The sequence below is a fragment of the Haemorhous mexicanus genome, chromosome 3 (assembly GCF_027477595.1).
Source record: "Haemorhous mexicanus isolate bHaeMex1 chromosome 3, bHaeMex1.pri, whole genome shotgun sequence".
Lineage (NCBI taxonomy): Eukaryota > Metazoa > Chordata > Aves > Passeriformes > Fringillidae > Haemorhous > Haemorhous mexicanus.
Genome location: NC_082343.1, coordinates 7,235,171 through 7,257,239, shown reverse-complemented (window position 1 = coordinate 7,257,239; position 22,069 = coordinate 7,235,171). Strand labels below are relative to the sequence as shown.

General features: G+C 40.7%; 1 protein-coding gene across 3 annotated transcripts in view; it reads right to left on the bottom strand.

The window, feature by feature from the left end:
• The window catches only part of MACROD2 (mono-ADP ribosylhydrolase 2), an 851,353-nt gene that overhangs the window by 46,648 nt on the left and 782,636 nt on the right, over positions 1-22,069 (bottom strand). For all 3 annotated transcript variants that reach the window (XM_059840665.1, XM_059840666.1, XM_059840664.1), the window contains exons 10-12: positions 17,476-17,517; positions 14,445-14,513; positions 2,282-2,344 (exon numbers count right to left, since the gene is read on the bottom strand). In XM_059840665.1, the coding sequence (XP_059696648.1) occupies positions 2,282-2,344; positions 14,445-14,513; positions 17,476-17,517 (174 nt within the window). The remainder of the gene's footprint in view (positions 1-2,281; positions 2,345-14,444; positions 14,514-17,475; positions 17,518-22,069) is intronic.

Genomic DNA, 22,069 nt, shown 5'->3' with positions numbered 1-22,069 from the left:
GTATATGATTTGTCACACTCAGAGGAAGTTTATGCCTTTGGTTTAGATAATACAAATAAGAATGTGAACATTTGGTGGGATTGCTCCTAACAGTGGTCACTCACAGTGTTTAGAAATCCTCTAAGCATACAGCTGTGTGCCTTGGAAAATCAGGTCATTTTTACTGCCAAGAAAGGGTGAAAAAGCAGCAACCTCAAAGCTCCTGGTGATGCTTTGTCTCTGCAGTGCACAGAGCAGAAAACAGCAGAGACTCACTAAGTGGATGTAACCAGCCTGGGCTAATTGTGGCCCTCTCTGTTCCTGCCACTGTAAACCAGGAGGGAAAATTGTAAAGCCAAATAACTTTTCCCTGCAGCACCTGCCCGTGCTCAAGGAGGTGACTCCTGGGCTATGAGTGGGCATGGCATTATCTTTAGGCATGAACCTAAATCCCATCCCTGAAGTATGACATTTTCTGGATCTGGGACCTCAGATGTCTGGATCTTTTATTTGACACTCTTCATGAGAATAATGAAACATGAGTACCAATACAAGATAGCAAAAGAATGTACATCAGGGCTCTGATAAACCAGCTCTGACAGCTCATATTGTAACAAGTCATAACAAGCAGTTTTGGGAAAAGCACAATGCATTTAAAACACCTACAGCAAAGTAGTAGTTTCAAGAGGCAAATATTTCTTCATTCTCTTGGGGAAAAAAAGAGTATTTTATTCAATCAAACTGAAGTACTCACCCCATCAGAGTGACTATCACTGACAAGCACACTGGGCTGAATTGGGCATCTGCAGATGCTATAATCAGGTTTAACAGGAACCTCAGCAACTGGAGCCAGGAGCTCCAGGCAGTATTAGCTCTTAGGTGAGCTAGCAGTCAAGCAGTACTTGGTGAAGTTAAAAGCTCAAAATTGCTTGAAAAAAGATATGCCACAGTCTAGTCAGAGATTCAAAAGAGAATCTCAATTCACATAGAATAACTCATTCTTCTCCCTGCTCCCCTGGGCCTGTTTAAAATACAACTTGCATGAAAGTGAAAAAACCAGGGAAGGATATGTGGTTGCCCTCCAGCACTTACAAAACACCACCATACCCTTATCTTGGGGAGGATGAAGTTTGCTGAGGTCCATGGGAATCTATTTTATTCTGTAATACTGTTTGCTCCTGGCTTCACCTTGCACTGCCTGCCCTGCATTAGGAGGCAGAAAAGGTGACAAAAAGGACACGAAACACAGAAGCACAGACAACATCAGATGTCAGCACTCAGCTGCAGAAGAGGAGGCAGGGAGGAAAGCTGCCCTTTTACCTACACAGTGGGCAATGCACAGGATGAGAAGAAGACCCTCATTTGATGGACTTCTCATTACCACAATACAGGAAGCAAATCTGGTAAGGCAGGAATCCAGGCCTTCTAAATGTATCTGCTCTGTTTGCTGACTGGCTGCCTTCAGCTCAAGAAATCCAAAAAAACCCCTTTTACTCCCTCTGGTTTAAATATGTTTAAGGAACATTCTGCATTACAATGGGAAAAAAATCCTAATCAGATGAGAAAAACAGTGTGCTACATGTAATACTATAGTTAAAGAAATACTTAGGAAATAAGGGGATAGACAGACATTTCAATTGCCACTTCAGGTCTTTTGGTAACTAATTCATTCTAGCTGTCTCTCGCAAGGAACAGAGTTGTGCAAACCATAAACAATCAGACAATAGAACAGAAAAAAAAAAAACAACAAACCCAGAAAAAAAACCCTCTTGTGAGCATGGAGTGACACTATATTCCAAGATACTGAACTCACTGTAATTTATAAGCATGTCACCTGCAAAACCCACCTACAGCATATGCAATATTTTTCTCTATGGATTTAAATCTTCATAACCATTGTGACTTGTGTAGAAAATTTTTTAAAACTTGAAAATACCCTTTAAAAACATTCAGGATTTGAGTTTTCATCAGAAGGAGCTTCCTCCTTCCCCAAATTTCTTTCCCTCATTCCTATTCTATGCAGAGGGGAAAAAAAAAATTATTCCTTGTGAGAGGATTAGCTAGATTAGTCACCTTAAAGGGAGAATGTAGAGCTGTAATCTGGAGAGGGGTCTGCATTTCTGCACTGCAACACATTCATTCACAGTGAAGGAAGATTCAGTCTCTAACGGGAGGATTGCTCAAGATCTGAGCTCATCTGGTGAAAATGTACAAACATTCCCCTTCAAAAGCACTGACTAACATTATTGTTCACCAAAGTGGATAAAACCTGAGAGAGGCCTTTAAGGAGCTGGGCACAAACCTGCTTCTTGGCTCTGTGTCTTATTTTCATCGGTGTTTTGCTTATCCACTGTGCCATTACCACCTATCGAGAAAAACACATAAAAATTATTTATGATATATCTTTTTATTGGTACCTGGAGCACTGCAATATTAATTGTAACCAATTTAGCACAAAGTGCTAATTTACAGCAAAGCACTGTGATAAAAGAGGAGAGATGTAAAGGTAAGCTGAAAAAACCTGCCAACAGGACCAGTTCCATTTAACCGGCCATGATTTTTATCTCAAGATGAGGATTATAGATTTTTATCTCAACAGGCTCAATGGAAATAACAATACCAAATAGAGGGATATTTCCTGAAACACAGTCCACAATAAATGAAATTGTTGCTTGAACTTCTGTGTATTTATAAAGAGGTTTTTTTTTCCTAGGGTTATTTTCCTCCTGGAACATTTCAACAGGATTCTTGGGCTGTGTTTCTGACCTGCAGGACTTACCTCCATGCCTGTGGAAGGTAAGAATCAACTGAATTAAATTTTAAAGCAAAAGCTACAATGCCACTTAACAAAAAGTATAAAAATGCTTCATACAAATGGCTGTCATGAAGAGAGCACATCAAACCAAAGTAAGATTGCTAGAACTGAATGAATTTTCCCCCTTTTTACATTGATATTCATTCCCAATTTTCTTCACTACTTCACATTCATTATCCATTTTCTACCCTCCAGCTCCCTTTTGGAAGGCAGGCATCAAACAGCAAATAACCACTGAGAATGGGTAATACCCTGAAAAGTATCAATGGGTCTCCTAAACTTTGTTTGCCATGATTAGAAATCTACCAGGAATTCTCTGTTTTCAGGGATGGAAAAGGCTCTTTTAGCTTTGTAATAACCTGATAGGCTGCAGAGGTGCATGCAGGATTGGATGCCATGGCCACACTCCCTGCTTTACAGCAGCACAACAACAGCTGAGCACCAGCCTTAACGAGGTTAAATTTGAAAAGTTGACTGCTGAGCATATACATTGCAAGAAGGGAAATTCATTCCCAGGCCTGGAAGTGTCCTGATAATGACACAAAATTTTTTTTTTTTTTCTGTGATCTTTGCTGGCTGCTGGCTTTTCTGATTACAGCTTCTCTAAAACAACACAGCTAAAGCTCCTTGTGTCAGCCACCTTGCTTTTAGTTAACACGTGGAACCTGGTGATGGGAATAGCAGTGGTCCAGAAGTGATTAGGTGGATGGAAGGAAAACAGAGAGAGCACTAATTTCCACAGGCAGATGCACATCTGGTGGCACACTGCACCCCCCTGACATTTAAAGGCTGAGGTATGATGCTTTCCCTCTTTCCAGCAGGCAATTCTTCCTGGCATCCAGCAGATGGGACTAGTGGAGAATTATTTCCAAGGCTGGCCCTGCACAGAGCTGCTCTCAGGAGGAGAGGAGATGGAGCAGAGGTGGGCAGGGTGCAGCTGATGGCCATCAGTGGGGACTTGGGCTCCCTGCCCTGCTGGTAACTCTCTGTATGAATTCTAACCTCAATGCATGACTTGCCATAGTGATTTCTTAGCACATTAGTGAGCTCTAACCTGTAAAAAATTGTGTTATGTGGATGACCAAAATGGGCTGACAAAAGCTGCAGGGTTTTTCTTTCCCTGACTTGAAATCCAAAGGTGTTTTCAAAGTCACCATTCTGCCTGTCCACACACAATAGGAGGACCACGTGGAAAAACCCCAAAAAGTTAGCTAAACTTTTATCTCCCCAACCCCTTTTCTCTTAAAACACAGGCTTGGTGCCATCAAGCTATGCAGCAAGCAATTCATAAAGAAAGTCAATCCTGTAACACAGCAGTGCAGCAGCACTGGAAAGATCTTTACCAATAGGTCAGATCAAAAGAGATTATTGCATCACTGTCAAATGAGCAGTGCCAAAGCTTCAAGGATTCAATTATGGTCAAGTGAGACATTTTTCACTCTATGCAGAAAGAACTTCACAACCAAAAAATGCAGGTTAGGCATAAATGTAACTACTGATATACAAATGAAATTAATTCCAGCCACTACCTTACTGCATTCACAATTAAAACTCCATTTCCAGATCATACTTGTTTCTACATCCATTATTATGACTATAAGCACAACCTATTTGACTAAAGCCAGGTATTTCAGGGGTTCATTCATATTTATTGCCAAGGAACTATATCTCTTGCTTAAGTCACTCAGAGAAAACTTAAACTACAAGAGAAACTTTAAATGATCACCTGGTTTGGTAGATTATCAGGTAAACCACATTTCTCAATTCTAAATGGAAATTCACTGTTTAGAACTCGTCTCATAGAACCTAAATTACAATATTCTCAACATGTTTTCACTTCATTTTGTTCCTTTAGAAAGAAAAATGTAAAAGTCTTTAAGCAGAAACTTCACCTCTTGCACTCTGACCCACTCCAATAGACTGACTGGATCATGACATGAAAATTCATCTTGATCAGGGCACTGACAGTAAATGTTGTGCCTGGCAAGTGACTTTGGCAGAAACAGAGAAAAGGAAATGCTAAAAATTAAGACTGGACAAGTGATGCTGAAATAAATGACTTGCAGAAGGAATGGTTAAGCTCTGCTTGGCCTGGAGTATCTATTTATCTTGTGAGAAAGGGTGGGAGCAGAGCATGAATACACTGACAAGAAGGCAAACTATAGAGTGGAGAAGTAATTAATCCCAAAGTCTTTGACAAACAGGTTTTTCCACTTTTAACAAACCCTTCTAATGAGTCTCTTACTGAGTGTCTTTGACTGATGAAGAGTCTGGCTGCAGTTATTGCTCTTCACTGGAACTGGGTGCAGAGCAAATGGAAAGGCTTTAAGGAGCACGTCCTCAAGGCAAAAAGCTGGAAATATATTTCACAAGAGTAGTGAGACAATTTTTCCATCATATTTTTATTCACCCCTGGCTCTCCTTTTCTCCAGGCAGAAAACCCAGAGCCAGTACATTTTCCTTGAGTCTTCCCCACGACATTATTTATAATAAAAATGTCTTTTCCACTGGATGGCTTCTACAGTATCTGCCATCCTTCTTTTCTCACTACTGCAACAATCAGTGATTGTATTTCCTTTAGGTGAAAGCTGTCCTCACAATATTTGCTTTTCTATTACCCTGGTAATTGAACAGCAATCTGTCACTCACTCCAAAGGAGATACAGAAAGTGGCAAATGACATGTCGTGTCATTTTAGGCCAGAAAATGTAAATGATTTTGAGCCACATCACAAGACAAATGGGAACATCTGTTTCTTTTCCCCCTGGCATGACAGTCAGTTCTAAAAAACAGAAGTTTGAGGATTACAGTAGTACTGTACAAACAAAATAAGCACATCAGGCACTAAAATACCTTCTTCTGTCCATATATTCTGCTTTCTCTTGCCAAGTTGACTACTGCCTGATAGGTTCTTGCTGCCTTTTCTTGGCATTTTCTTTGAGGCCATCAAGAAAATCCATTCCCCTTCGCCCTCCCCAAATGTTCTATTTGGTAGAAAAGAGGCTAAACAAGGATCAATCAGCATGCCCAGCAAGCTGGCAGAGTAAGAGGCACTTCTAACTCCACCAGAAAAGAGGATTCTCCAGGAGTGCCTGCCCAGTTGCTGCTGTGGAGAGGTGTTTAGCATGCTTAGTGAGGTGCCAGCTGCAGTGGCAGCCCCCACAGGAAGCAGAAAATATGGTAAATAATAAGCCAGCCATCAGACAGGAGAGGGCTGGGACAAGATCCTGATGAAAGGTCAGGGAACAAACCCTTGGAGCAGGTTTTAGTATTCTTCACATTTTCTCTGTAAGAGCCTGGAAATGTGGTTTCTCACATCTTCCACTGTTCTGGTGACAAACATGGCAAGTCAAAAATATTAACAGCCTGCTGGCCTCTTGGCTCTTCCCATTTCAGAGTGAGGAAGTGCTGTGTCTGCTCACACACCTACTCCTCTCCAGCAGCACCTTTCTTCACCAGCAGCTGGTGACATACATAGAGATGAGGCTAAAGACAGTGCCCCAAAAACTGCTGCAAAAAGATAGTTTTCACAAGAAAACAGAATTGCAGATACTGTATTTTTTTTTTTATTTCAAGGAAGAAATTCTGCATAACCAGTACAAACCAGTCCATTTCTACCCTTCCAACACAGAATCACAGAATATGCTGATCTGGAAAGGATCCACAAGGATCATCTAGTCCAACTCATGAACACAGATGCTATTAATAATAAAAGTGGTTTTGCTACAGAGAAAGCTTTATTTATATCATCCATAGGGTGTCAGTGTTCAGAATAGGATTTCTCCAAACCTCCTCCTTCCTGGGGTAGAAATAAAAGTGACAAAGGGCCAATACCTGAGGCTTTCATCTTAATTTGTGCAAGTGCCACATCCTGGCACACCAGGCTGGATCCTGGTACATCTCTGAATGGCTCTGCCATGCAAGTTCAGGAGCATCCTCTGCTCTTCTGCATGGCCAGTGACTTTGGCATCCCTCCACTGGTCTGACCTGTGCTTCCTTCTTGCAAAACAAAAACAAGTACAACCAAGATCTGTCAGACAAGGGGAGCCAGTTTTGAACTGTCTTTTTTACAGCACAGAGATACTGCCATGGCAATCATGCTAATGACATGAAGGTCCTTATTGTACAGCAGAGAAACTAATTAATGAGAAAGTGAAAAATATAGGCCTTGATCTGCATTCTGCACACAAGTAGATATGCTGGCTTCACTGAAACCCGTAAAATGTGAGAAGAAAGCACATGTACATCCATATAGGCACTTGAGATCAGACAGCCTGCAACCATTTTCAAACTATTCCAGTGGTAAAATAATATCAGACGTAAACCAAGAAGCACATACACACAAAGGCCATTATTGCAGAACTACAAACACATTAAAGTGAATCATTAATGTGGTGGCCCGAGGTTGCTGAACATTTTCAGTTTTCATTTTAATTTCTTTTAATTAAATTATGATTTAGGTCAGTTTTAATCATTACTTGTATATAACCCCTTTGGGGTAAATTTTAAGAAGGGTTAGTAACGAGTTATCTGCAGTAATTGTTTAATGGAGTTATGAGACTCTTCCCTCTGTGCTACTCCAACAAATTACCATGGTGCAGATGCAGCCCTAACAGGCTACTGTGAATGCACCCAGTCCAGTGAAGCTGGCAGTCCAACAAATAATAGTGTTCCATTTCCATGCAGCATTTTGTCCAGGAGTGTGGGAAGAGAATGAGAAAACTGTAGCTTGAGTGGCTTATCTCAGAGGCTAAAAATAAAACTATTGTATTAATGTATTTAAAATCCTGAGGAATAGAAGAGTCTTGGCTAAAGCCCAGTGAAGTCACCATGCATGTCCCCCTTGCTTCACTCTTCCATGGGTCAGAAGACAACTAACTCAGCTTTATTATAACCCCCCTGGTTAGGGAAGAGCCAGGGCACAACAGCTACAGCATAAAATCAAGTCCTGGGAAGCCAGGAGCATACTGGTTTGCCTCAACTCACTGCTGGAAACATTGTGCTCACCTGGCTTTTCACTGGGTTTAACTCTCCATGGACTCAGATTGTGCAACAGAGGTGGTGGGCAAGGGACATGGAACATTTCACTGCCAAAGATGCTGAGCATTGCTATTGCTGTGATGCTTCAAAACAAATGGAGGGAGACGTCTCCTGGCAGCTTGAGCTGACCAACACAACCAGAATATGATGGATATCACACCCTGGGTGTCACAGGCAGTCTGTGCAGAGGACAAAGATAATATTGGCATTTTGATGCCAAAAAACCCCTCCACACTGTGGTCATTTGGCTTTTCCCTGGGTCTAACTCTCCATGGACTCAGGCTGTGCAATACACAATCTGTGTACTGCAGTACTACAAGGTGCTGCACAGTATCACCCCTGTGCTGGTAGTGTATAAAAGGGGACAGAAATTGCTCCTGTGAGTTGATGCAGAGTTCAGAGCAGCATAAAGAAGCTCTGACTCCTGGCCCTACAATTAGTCCTATCCAAGAGAAACAAAATGACCCTGTGAGGGCAAGTGTAAAATAAACCCTCAAATTTTATCATTACTATATAGATTTACCCTTTGTTCATACTTTTACAGTGTGCCTGACATCTGAGTAACTACAAACTACAAGGGACAGCCACGTGGCTTCTATTCCAAGCCACAGTCAAAAGAAAGCTTGAGACCTATTTTGATTTTTCACAAACAGAAGAAACAGAGAAGCCAAAGAGAAGACTACACTCCTAAAAAACCCTCACAAAGTGCAAACAAAACCATGGACTACTTAGCATCAGCATTTTGGATTGAAGGGACCAGCCCCAACTCCTGCACTGGACCTGAACAATCATGATGGTTTCCTGTTATTCCCATCATGGTTAAAAATGAGCAATTAATTCCTTGACAGATGAGCCCCCTGCAAGTGCCTAGGGGTGTGCCACTGGGTAGAATTCTGCTCTGACAACTCTGCAATAGTCACTGCAGTAACTTAAGTCTTTTGCACCTTAGCTCATCTCAGAAGGAAGACAATCTACTCTGAAGCATTCAGGGCAAAACCAGGAATTGCAAGTGTCTTTCTGGGGCTGTCACACAGACGTGCATTCAGTTCCTAAAAGAAACCCAACTGGGTAAATGGCCAACACAACAGGACTGCACATCACCTGGGGAGGCCAAAATGAGCTGTGTTTTCTGAGTTTTGCACAGCAATTCAATGGAACAGCAGAAGCCACTTCACTGATGAAAAGAATCTTCTAAGAAATGTTTGCTCAGAGAGAAAATACAGCTGAAAATACAGATAACATCCTCTTCTACCCCTGGCTAAGTGCAAGGTGATCACCTAATATTCTGAAAGCTGTAATCAGTCAGGACAGATGGTGGACTTCAAAGCAGAAGTGAAAAGAGAAGCTATCAACCACAGAGGATGGAGGTTAATAGCCACTTTTTAAATGTAACCCATCTGCATTAAGGTGAAACATCTCACAGATATGTTTGATGCACATCCTTCCCAGGGAATTTCTTCTCTAGTACTTAATCTTCATTTAACATTTTTTTTAAAGGATTAGGTTTGCTGGCAAAAAGGAGACAGTCAGTTCTAAGCTATCTTAATAAAAAGCAACACTCTTAAGGCTGAATAAATGACTGTGTTTTTTGAAGTATAATTATGTGTCTCAGTGTTCATTTTTAGTAGATTATGATTGGAGCAGAAATTTACTGAAGAATATGACTGCCCCATGGGATGCAAAGCATGACTGTAACTACAATTTATCAAGGGATAAAAGAACCCCTTGCTATAAACTGCAGAACAAAAAGTCAAATTTAGATAATATTAATTAACACCTTAAAGAGACAGACAATCAGGCCTGCACAGTGTTAGAAGAGCCTTAGAAGAGATGCTTAGAACATCTCTGTGCAATGGCAAGAAAGAGCCATCTGTGTGCATCCCACCAGCTCCAGAGAGGACTGAGCCCACCTTGGAGGGAAGTAGCACAAGCCAAGTGCCATGGACAATGGTGGGGCCATACACCAGGTCCCTCCCCACAAAGCTAGAGAGTGAGCAGCACAGTGGCAAAATTCATGGCAAATAAAGGAGAAGCTGGAAGGGGAATCCTTATGTTAATCTCACAATTAGAAGATTAAGCCATAAAGAGAGGTTTGTTTCCTGGTTGCAGGACTATGCATGTTTTGCCATTTCCCAAAAGCTTTTTTGGGAGAAGGGATGAGGAGCCAGGGTGTCTCCCTCTTGGTGAGAATCCTACTGAATGGCCATGACCTGCTGGACCAGTGAGTTGTGGAGATTAAGATGCAGTTTTATTTTGCCTCATTTCTGCTGTGTACTTTGATCACCAGACTGACATCTCTCATGGACAGAGCATCCACCAAGTCAGGCAGGTGCCAGCTGGTGAGCCTGGATTTCTGACACAACACTCAGAAATGTGATGTTACCTTTGAAAGCCAAGAGGCCAAACTGTGGTGACCCCACCAGGCAAAGGAACCAACACTATCAACTCTGTTAAAGGTGATTTGTGTTCATTTTGAACTTTGTGGTTTGGCTTATTCATCAACTTGTTCTCCTTCCCACCAAGAGAATGGAAAGCAGACAAAGTTCATCCTGGACAAATAACTCCAACAGACCTGCTCCTTCCACAAGTGATCCTGGGAGACCAACAGCCTATATCAATCTATCAGGAAAATCCTGGTCATTCATCTGGGGAGCAGCTTGTGAGAGGAGCTGGAGCAAGACAACTTCCAGAGCTCCAGTTCTGTCTTCACATCCCTTGAAGGAGGGCAAGAAAATGGCTTTTGCTGCACGGATTGATTATTTTTCTGCAGGAGGAAGAGAAAAAGCAGGCATTTGTGCTGCTGTTACTAGATGTGTTACTCATCTTTGATGCAATATTGGTCTCCCACAGACCATGGAGGGAATGGATGGGGAAGCTCTTTGGCAGGTTCTGCTCTGTATCTGAGAAATCCCATAAAGAAGGAAAGGACAAACAGTTTTGCTTCTCCCTGTTGCACACACTGTGCTGTTCACTGCACATGGGAGGACGCATGGGGAGGTAGGTAAGAGACACAAGGAACATTTAAGATCTTTATTTTGTTAGGCTTTTGTATAACTGGTTTGCCTTTGCTTGGTGACAATAAGTAGGATGAGACTGGGTGACTGTGGTATTTGTGCCAGCTCATGGCTGCTATGTTGTGACAGGTACTGCCATTTTTGTCCATGTAACCACTTTAAGATTGTGTTATGAAGCTGCTGAAGTAAGACATGCATATGTTTTGTTTAGTACCAAACAGATTTTGTTCACCTGACACTTTACAATCACTCAGTACTTGAATGCACCTGACTGAGAGAAAGGCAAAATTATCCCTGGCTGCTTTTACTCTCCCAGGATGCAGGAAAGTGGCAGGTAAAAAAAAAAAAAAAAAAAAAAAAAGAGAGAACAAAAAAGAAGAAAATTATTTGGCATGTTTGCACATGTCAAACCTGAAATACTGCAGGGAACCTGGGAGAAAAAGAGGTTTTCTACCTATCCATTTTCACAGACAATACCTCTGCAGGGGAAATCTATGGAATACAACCACTGACATAGGAATCTGCTGTGCAGTTCACACTTACTTTTTTCTACCAACAGTGCAGCGTCAGAGAACAATGTAATTAATAGCATAATAACAGATACCATTAATACTTTAGTGGTTGGGTATAAGATTGCTTTCATTAGCATGTCAAGTGTTTATTTTAGCTTACTGCAAAACAAGCTCCTTACATACAGCCACTTACTCACCCTTCCTTGATTGCAAAGAGGGTGACAATAAAGGAACTTACTTTCCCCAACATTCTGTGGAGGTTTTAATATGCCCTGAAATGATATTGCTCCATTACCTCTAGCCAAAGAACCAGCCTGGTGAGCTGGAGAGAAATATTACAGCAGAAATATTGCTGAACTCAGTGGAATAGCTTCCAGAGACTGCCACAAGGGCAGACACAAGGCTGCTATCATCACAAGATGTACTCCCATCTTCAGTCTAAAACAACACTCACAACCAAGCAGGGGAAAGTACATTGGGTTGTTCCCAAGTCTCAGTGTATGTTTGTTAAATATTTTATAGCTGGTCATGCTAGCAAAGGTAAAAAAAAAAACCTATGCTAAATTTGGACTTGCTTTTATTGATAAAAGGGGTTGGGCTTTTGGGGATTTTAATTTGGTTTGTGGGGATTTATTTACTTTTTGTGTGTGATTCTGGCCCTTTTTCCTTTCTCTTTCCTTTCCTCTTTCCTTTCCCCTTTCCTTTATTTTTAACTTGGGGTACTTAAAGTGAATTATCTCAAAGTTTAAACACACCAAACCACAAAGCACTTCAGTTTTACCCTGAGGGAAATTCAACCAAGCCGACCTCAGGCAGCGTTTGCCTTTGTTGTGTTTTATTCAAGACTGTTTATGTGCATTAGCTACTCAGTTTTTCTTTTAAAAAGAACAGAAAGCCAGCTTCTTGGAAGTGAAGACAAACCTCTACCTCAATAAAACTATTCAGACATGTAGTTGTGGTTCGTGTCACATCTTCAGAACTTTCATAATCTTCAAGGCTCCCCATTAAAAGTTCTTTTAATTCATCAAAACCAACAGCTAATAATTAGACCAGGAGAAAGTAAATCCTCTTCTCAGACAAATGTGTGCAAATCCCATTTACTGCAATGGAAATGGCTCACAGGTGTGTTACATTACACTCCAGCCACTTGGCAACTTGACAGGAATTCAGTGTCTGGATCCTGACTTCTTGTCTCCTCTTCCAGAGGCACAGGTAATGCCAAAGAAATCTGATCCAGGTTTCTCCACAGGCCCCTCAGCAAACACTTTAATCACCTATTCTTTTCTCCATCACAACAGCTCTCAGGGCTAAATCTGAACTTTCAATCCTAAACATTACAGGTTTGTTTCCTGCCCAGCATTTGGGGGCTCTGCCACCAGCTATATTAAATCCAGCAGCAGTGATTATTCTTTACAGACTTCAATTCTACATCAGCAAAATCTACTCTATGGCATCAAATTCAAGGAATTCAGGCATTGTACAGCTCAGGAGTAATGCAATAATTCTATTGCCATACTGTTTACTTTGCCCCTCCTACACATTTATTTGTGCTGCACAAAGTGAACAGAAGGTCACTGGGAAAAATGGAGAGGCACAGAGAAATAGGAAACTGTATCTAGGGAGCCACAGAAAGAGTGAAACAACATCAGTTAATTTTTGAATGGAAGGAAAAACTTACAGTTTGACAATACTTTCTCTCTTCCTTTCATTTTGTTTTAGTTTTTTTTTTTTTTTTTTTTTGAGATACTGATACAATGAAAATTTTAGCCACACTCCATGTAAGAATAAAACAACTGTTGTTCTGCCAGTTTAGGAACACTGAAAGTGCCACCATGATCCCAACCGTGGGTCAGGTTGCACAAAAATGGACATGTGGTTTGTCATCACTGAATTCCCTGATTCAAACATAAAATTGGTATTTTAATTTGAACTGGGTTCAGTGTAGCATGAAAGGAAGGACACTCAGGTGTGATGAAATTTCTTGGGTCCCTCCAATAGCTGTGCCTTCCAGGTGATGACAGCTATTGCTTTAATGACTTGCCTGTAAGAACCAGTCACAATGTTAGTGACAGCATGTTACCAGCAGTTACTTAAAATGATAGATGTTAACACTTTTCTGCTCTTTGTGACTCCCACTGCACCCCAGACAGAGTACTTTAGGAGCTGAATGCACAGCACTGAGTCAAAATGCTGAAGATTGTGGAGCCACTGAGATGCAAAATTAGATAGATCATTTGAGGAATATTAGGTCAAAAAGAATCCATGATAAGGAAGTGCCATGGATTAAAGATTAAGGTTAATCCTTTTATCTATTTCACAGAAGAGGAATTTCTTCAGGATTGGTGTGTTTTGCTCTTCCACATATCTGAAAGCAGTGAAAATAAGCCTTTGATGTTAACATCTTATAAACAACTCTTCCAATGAGATAGAGCTTAGGAAAATATCCTCTGATATTAGGAAAATATCCTCTGATCCAGTTTTAGAGCAACACAGACACATGGAAAACTTTCCCTGAGCAGACTGGAGTGGAGGAAAGTATCCTCAGAGGAACAACACTACAAGCATAATGTTAATCACCTGTGACTTGTAACTGCAGAGAGATGTCCTACACTGTGTAAGGTCTAGAAACATCAACAGTGTAAAAGGGAAAACAGCAACAATTTCTTGAAGAAAAGGAAAGCGAGGATTGTATTGCCCCGTGTTCCACACAGCCGTGTTCCACCTGACCAACTTTACCAACCAGACCATGACCCAAACCCCTCACAACATGGATCACACTTGGGCTTTTTAATTACATGAAGGCAGAACTGGTTAGAGATAAAACAGCAGCAATTTATTAAGATGTATCAGCAGTAATCAGTAGCCCATCACACAAAAATAGGGTTTGTAATTGTCAATCTACCTTAGGATGAAATATACTTCAGAGGATTTATAACCCCTTAATTTAGGCCAAAAGGAACTCTCAAAGTGTGTGCAAAGAGCATTCCTAACTGAAGTTTTCCAGTTCTTTCCCAAGATTCCAAAACAAACTTTTCCTGAAAATGTGAATTGATTGATAGCCCTGAGAAGCTGTTAGAGCACCTACCTTCAGCATCATCCTGCAGGTTCTCAGGCTGCTCTTCTTTGCTCTTTGTGGGAGATGGAGGCTGGCCTTCTATAAACATAAAAAGTTATAAATTACATACATTATTTGGAAATGGTTTCTTTGTATCAGATATTACCATGTGTGATTCCACAATTTTATGTTTTATCTTAGAACTCCAGTCAGTACTCAATGCTTATCTTTTTGCTATTTAAATTAATTATTGCATCATCTCTTATGAAATTTATATATGGATGTAGATTTCAGCCTGGACTGGACTTTCTCTTTGACAGGACAGAAGTGAAGAAAGCTCATACTGACATGACACACTGCTTCACAAGCACTACAGAAACAATAATCATAACCCCCAACCAAATAATGTTTTAATTTGTACTTGTAAACATCATATTTATTATACTGCATTATGGAACTGTGGAGAAATAATCTGAACTAAATGATCTTTTTTTTTTTTTCTCAGCTCAATTCTCCATCCACTGTTTTAACACAACAGCAAGCGAATGTAGACTGAAATTAATAATTAAATGAAAAGTAGGGAAACAAATTTCACTGATTTCACAAATTCACAATTTCAAAAATTTTCTTAACTTCACAGAGAGTAAAGTTAAGGAAATGAAAGGTTTACAAGATAGAAATGTTCAGGTTGAAAAAAAATCCATTCCAGCCTTTCAGTTTGTGGGCAATATCAAGCTGGAGGAAAGGGAGTCACAGAAGTAATTGAGGCCAATTAAATGGAGCTCTCCCTTACTTATATGGACTGGAGCACAGAGTGTTTAACATCAGTTGGTTAAACTTTAGATATTATGAACTTTTTCTACAATATTTTTCAAAATATCCTGTCAACATAAATGATGGCATTACTGTTTGTTTGCTATGACACACCTCAAGGCACAAACTGGGAGCAGAGAAAGCCTGTTAATAAAAAGGGAGGCCAAGCTGGAAATTAGGCATAAAAGGTATTCATAAATTAAGACATTTAATGCAAGCAGGTTCCCTAATTAAACCATTCTTTAGAGATTGTTGTTAACCATGAAAGCAGTGACTGACAGACAATTAGAACTCAATTCATTGTGCCTACTGAATGTGTTCAACCGTGATGGGAAAATGACTTTCTGTCATTTGACTTTCTGTCAACCCTCCTGATTCCTTGTGGCTAACTGAGGGCTTGGCTGCAGGAGAAGCCTAAAGAAAACATACTTTTGTGTGTGCTGGAAATAAACCTTGACCACTCATAACCAGGAAATTTAGGAAGACATATGACCTCACATTAGTCACCCTTATTGCTGTTGCCATTAGAAAATAAGAATCATGGTATTACTTCAAACTGATTAGCTAATTACCAACTGGGAAAAAACTATCTACACATGTTTTATAAATTGATTTAGTGTTTCAAAAACTCCCAGGTCTCTCCTGCTGTCACATACATGCCACACAGTCATCTACTCTTTCTGTTGCTGGAGTTTTAAACAGCTCTTGACAATCAGATGCCCAGCTCTCATGAAGAACTTGCATTCTCCCCTTTTATCTTCTACCCTTCCACAGTTACATATATCTAGAAGCAAAATGCTGAAAATTTCAAAATAGAAGGTATGAAAGCAGTTAGGATGTGAAAAAGGAACTTGCAGATTCAAGGGGTAGTTGGACTCAATGATCCTTGAGTGTCCCTTCAATTCAGGATGTTTTATAACTCTAAGAATATTGTGTTCATTCAAAAGACAAAATGGGAGTCAAACACTGGCTTTGCATGGAGCCCAGGGAACACAGAAATATTCTCTCCCAACCATACTTATGCCCAAAAGACCCAGAAGAGCCATGGATTGGCTCTTCTGGGTCTTTTGGGCATAAGTATGGTTGGATGGTGGCTGGACAGCTCAAAATGTCAGCAAAAATTCCAAAATTGAGATCTGTATGTGAGTAATTAAATTCTATCTCACTTTATTAATTTTAATAAAGAGCATTTGTCTTTAGGACAATCTTGCCAATTTAAGTAGCCAAACCACTGCTTCAAAATCTTTTACCTCTGTTTTCTGGCTGGTATAACCCTGCTTCTCCTCATGTGGCACTCCTTTCTGACCTTAAGTGTGAAGTCTGACCCAAACTGCTCATGTTCTCATAAAGAGAGCTGGATGTTCCTGCACAGTCACTGGACCTTGATGGGATCAGGGTCACAGAGACCTTGAAGGAAGTTTGGAAGGAGGGGCAGAGGAGTATAGGGAGCTACTCTGCACTTGAAAGGAGATTGCAGCGCACAGAAATTCATTTGGAACAGGAGATGCTCACTGAGGACCTCCAGATGAGGGAGGGGAAGTATCAGAAGGTGCTGTGGTGGAAGTCTGTTACAAAAAACCTGGTCAAGATTAACTGGAAGAAGCTTCCTTGAAAATACTAGCAGAAATCTCCTGAATGGAAGTTTTTGTCCTCATGGGAGTTCTCTAACCTTCTGTCCTCTCCTTTTCTTGTTCCTCTGGCATTTCTTCCCCTTATACCTATTCATCATTTCCATTTCATGTCATCCACAAACCCTAAACAGTGACACTTGTTTTAAACAGTAAACCATGAGGACCAGGGAGAAATCCTCTGAACCACTGCCTGACCAAGCTCAGTGTACTTAAGGGTTTGTGGAAGAGTTTTGCTACTGTTTTCATGGCAAACATATCACTGCCACTATTCAGAATGGCAAATTGCTCCATTCACACTTTCTTACAGACAAAGAGACTGAAGAATTGCTATTATTTCCCCTTCATGTTCAAGCTAGCTATTGATATAAAGGAATGAACCATTGCCCAGAGTCTCATAAGGTGATGACATAAAAAAGTAGTCTCAGCTGGTCTTGCTATGCACTATTTATTATCAGGGATGGTTCACCCTAATTTTGTGTAAAAACCAGAGATGACCATGGTGATATTGGCAATAATGATTAGCACTGCTTATCTTGACTAAGGCAATTACTTTCTAGAATTTTTTCAGTTTGGCTTATGCTTATAAGTGATACATTTTAGCATAAAGTATTCTTTACCTCTCTCTTCACTCAGCTGAGGCCCTTCTTCATTAGCATCACCTGTCAAAAAACAAAAATTGAAAGAAAAAGGTTACTGGGAATACCAGCAAACACCTAAAATGAAATATTCCATGTTTCAAATTGCCCATATCTTAGTTTGCCTCCTCCTGTTTAACACTTTGCAGCAAAATCTGGAGCTGGATGGGGAGGAAGGTTTTGATATTGGTAACTACCACATACAGGTAATGTAGGGAATAAAGACAGGGAATAAAAGTCTGCATAATTTACAAAATTCTGCAAATAAAGACAGGTATAATATGAAATTCCATTCTCTTTCCTGCGGAGCTTTTGGTTTGCTTGACAAGTTTCAGTTTGCTTGGTTTTCCTGAAACAGCTGGCTGTGTTAAGAAGAGAACTAGCTACCCTAACAGAAAACCACATAAGGAAGTTACTAAATATTTGCCAGACAGAAAAATTGGTTTAAGAACAAAATGAATCTGTGAAGACCAAACTTGGGCTTGCTAGGAACAGATTTTTAACCTTTAGATGAGAGATGAGGAAAGACTATTCCTTTTGCAAAAAGTTCCATTTTGGTAGCAAAGGAATTTCTTACAAGTTGTTTTGCTGAGTTAAAAAAAAATTATTAAGAGGTGTCAATAGATCCACCTTGAGCAGCACAACTTAAAATGGCCACAAAATGTATGACCAGTCATTGGGTCTCACACTTTTACAAGTTTTGGTCCATTAGCATATTGGAACTGAGAGGAACAGCAGATTTGTCTTTCCAAACAAGCTGTGGGTCTGCTGGCAGATAAAACTAGCTCTGGGAGATAAAGGAAACAATGGGAAGGATCCCACTGATTGATGATTGGAAAAAGACATTTGCTTTTACAAATAAACTTTAGGTTTGCTGATAAACGAATTTAGACATTGAAAGAGGAAAGAAGCAATGGGGAAGAAAAACCCCTAAATTCTGTAAGAATTAAAAATTAAAAGGGAGGGTTATACATTAGAGGGGAATCTCTGGTATCAGGTGTATCAGGGAGTCTGTACCTCTCAAGTACCTCAGCCAATGGGGAAAGAGAGAAAGGAAATGTGGCTGGGAAATTGGGATAAAAGGGAGGCTGCATCCTCCAAAGATTTGAGAGATCCCAGGGGAATGCCCCATGGCCTCTCCCTTTATTCGAATAAAGTAAAAGAACTCCTCTGACTCCTTTGTGGACATAAACCTCTGATGTTGGTGGATTAATTTTCCTAACAGAACTAATTGTCCAATTACAGCTTTAGCCCATGAAGTCCATCCTTCTTGTTTTCTCTCTTCAGTCCACTGCTGTTTATGCTCCTGGGCCTGAGATCTGGATTGGCTGTCCTTGGCCCAAGCTAGAGAAGGAACTGTTTTGTCTGCCTGTTCTGGAAGAGAGCTTACCATCCCCTCATATGAAGCCTGGACTTACCCACTAAAGCAGAATAGAATCTGAAAAATATAAAAGCTAAAGCCAGAGGCATCAGCAGGAGCCAAAACCCTGCAGTGGTGGGGAATTCTCCCCACAGTGACTGCAGCCTCTCTCCCTCTGGAGAATGAGAGCTGAGAGGAGCCAGAGGCTGTGCCCAACCCCTTCCCCCAGCCCAAAACCTCTTGGTAACTCTGGCCTTCCCAAGAGAAAACCCCTCAGGTAAGGGAGAAGCAGCCAGCTGCACCCCTCCTCTGTGGCTACATCCTTACTCCCTCTTAAGTACCAGTCCTTATTGTTTCTTAGCAACAAATGGGAGAAAATTTCCTAAGCAAAGAAAACAAAGGAAAAAATCCTAATCCCCAACATACAACTTTAAGGAGCTTTGACAATTAATTTTTAAGATAAGAAAATGAAAAATATTGTTAAAGCCCATGGGAATTCCGTCATTGGCTTCAACAGAGGTAGGATTTCCAACTGGAGTTCTGCTATTCTTCAACAAACTGCTCAGAAAACACTTGGCAACATGGAGATTATTAATTATTCAGTTTCCAATAACATGTTCTTTCCATGGAAGCATTTATAATAAAACCAGCACGATAAGGTTTCAAACTAATCTAAGATATGAGACTAAATCAGCAGAATCTTAACATACATTTATCACCTGGTCTTCTGTGGAAGCTCTTAATTATAGTTCTGTAAGTGACTTGGAATATGAAATTCCCAAAGCAACAGAATAGTGATAATGGACACAGACAAGAAATCTGATGTTATTAAAAAGCAGGGAAGTCATTATGCAATATAATTATGAAGAGGCAAAGACTGCTTTTGTGAACTAATTTTGAATTAAAGGTTGGGGTTTTTTGGGGGGAAAAAGTACCAAGGGCTTGCTGAAAGGCAATGAAGTCTCTGCATCATTTCTGAAAATGGAAGTTGGGTTCCCAATAACTTGGTGATATGATCTCTGAGTCATTGTGGTGTCTTTGAAAAATTTACCCCAATCTAGGTATGAATCTGAATTTCACTTTGGCACACAGCAATCCCCAGCCACTTCATGTGTCTATAATTATTACTCTCACACTATTAATCCATCTGGTGGAAGCATTTCCCTGTTAAATATAAAACATTCTCCTTCACTGGCCTTGGTGTGGCTGGCTGAAGTGATAAACACCACGTTTAGCTGACAGAGCTCCATGCCAATACCAGTTATTTGAGATAAAAACCAGTGGTTTAGAAGTCTACATCCAAAATGCATTCACTTACCTCCTGAAAAGAATGATATTAAAGGCAGTCTCTTGGTTACTAGTTCTGAATGAGTAAAAATATTTTTTTACTGAAGCTCTATGTGTCTAATATAAAGCAAAATCTGTGCCAATATTACCATAAATTATATTTGTTATATTTAGTTTTGTTTTTCTTTTGTTGGTTTAGTTTTTTTTTAATTTATTTATTTTTAAATTTTCCTATACAATTTCTTACCTTATCCAGAGGAAGCCTTTGAAAAGTTTGTTTTGGTTTGAAATATGCCACACAGACAGTCAATCCCAAAGAAAAATTGGATAAAACCACAGGAGAACCTTAGAGTGAATTTTTGACAGCAGCAAACATTTCCTTAAGTACATATTGTCAATATTTCTTGTCCAAACTCCCCCACTGGAAAGACCAGAGGTGAGATCCTCTGTACCTCTCACCCTCACTTGAGAGCTGTTGAAAAATGACTGACCAGCAAAACATGCTCCAGTGTGTGTGCACCTCTACCCACTCTTGGTTACTCCTCTGGCCAGAGAAGCAGAACAATGACCTTTCTCATCACTCCCCCATCAAAGCCTTGGATTTCAGGAGGTTCCACCAAGATGGCTTTGCTAGAAAAGGAATGACTGACCTTGCAGTCTGGAGTGAGAGGAAAACTGACAGCGACCACCAGACAGGGTCAGCTCGTCCCCAGGAAAAGTCACAGCAGTATTTAGAAGGCTTAGGAGACAAGAAAACCTTCTATTCCAAAATGTGTGCAAAATCTTCCAGTTTGTAAATTCTATAAATTCAGGTATACTACATAAAAGTAAGGTATTAAATGGGTGATGTGTGGGAAAAGTTTCCACTCAAGTGAAAAATAATTTACAGTTGAAAGTCAGCCTATGATTGAAGGTCTCCCTCTAACTCCCAGGCTATCCAGGTACCTTTATCTCTAAAGATCAGAGAGCTTTACATTTGGGAGCAAGGTGCTCAAAGCAGAAGCTTTTGTGTAAGCCACAGGCTCCCTGTTGGGGTCATGCACTGGGTGATACCTGTGCCTCTTTCCCTGCCCTCTCCCTTGTTATCTGCCAAGCTTTGGGAAATGGAATAATTACACCATCTCTGCTCTCACTGACACAGGAGAAGGGGATGCCTTCTCTCAGATCCTTTTGTTTTGCCTTTTGCCTTGCTGGTCAGGTTGTTTCCCTGTCTCCCTAGTCGTGGCATACAAGCAAACACAAGCCAGATGGCTGAAATCATCAATCTGTGTTAAGATTTATGGTAGGAACAGAGAGGTAAAAGGCTCTAAATACCACCACTAATCCCCAAAGCCATTAAACCACCTCCTCCTTGCTGCTTCCATTTGCATTCCCCTTCGTGTTAACATGCAGAACTGTACAAACAGCACTGTACAAACACTGCACGTGGAGAAACCCTTACATGAGAACCAAATCTGTGCTGCAGGAGGCTGCTGCTTCATCTGCCTTCAGCTCCTGCATCCTGCTGGCACTCCCCAACAGCCTTGCATGCTGCTGGCTCCTCCCTGCTCCCTCTAATCTTTCCTCAGCTGCCTAATTGCATCCTTCAGGATTTTTATTTTTACTGAGTATTTTCTGCAGTTTCCTGATTTCCAGATGTTTCCCTATTTCTTGTCAACCTGCATGCCTCTCTGCTCCTCCTTGCAACTGTGGCTCCATGTCCCGACCACAAGCAGGGAGGGCACTGTGGGAATGGATAAAAATCCCCTCTGCACCTTCTGTGAACATTCCCCTGTGCCAAAGAGAGCAATGAGATGGGCAGAGCTGTGCAGGAGGCTGAAATGACAAGCTGGTGATCATAGTGTTGATGTCTGAAAATAAAACCTCAAACCAAAGGAAACCTCCCCAACATGTCAGCACTGAAAGCTTCAGCCATCCTCTTGAGCTTAT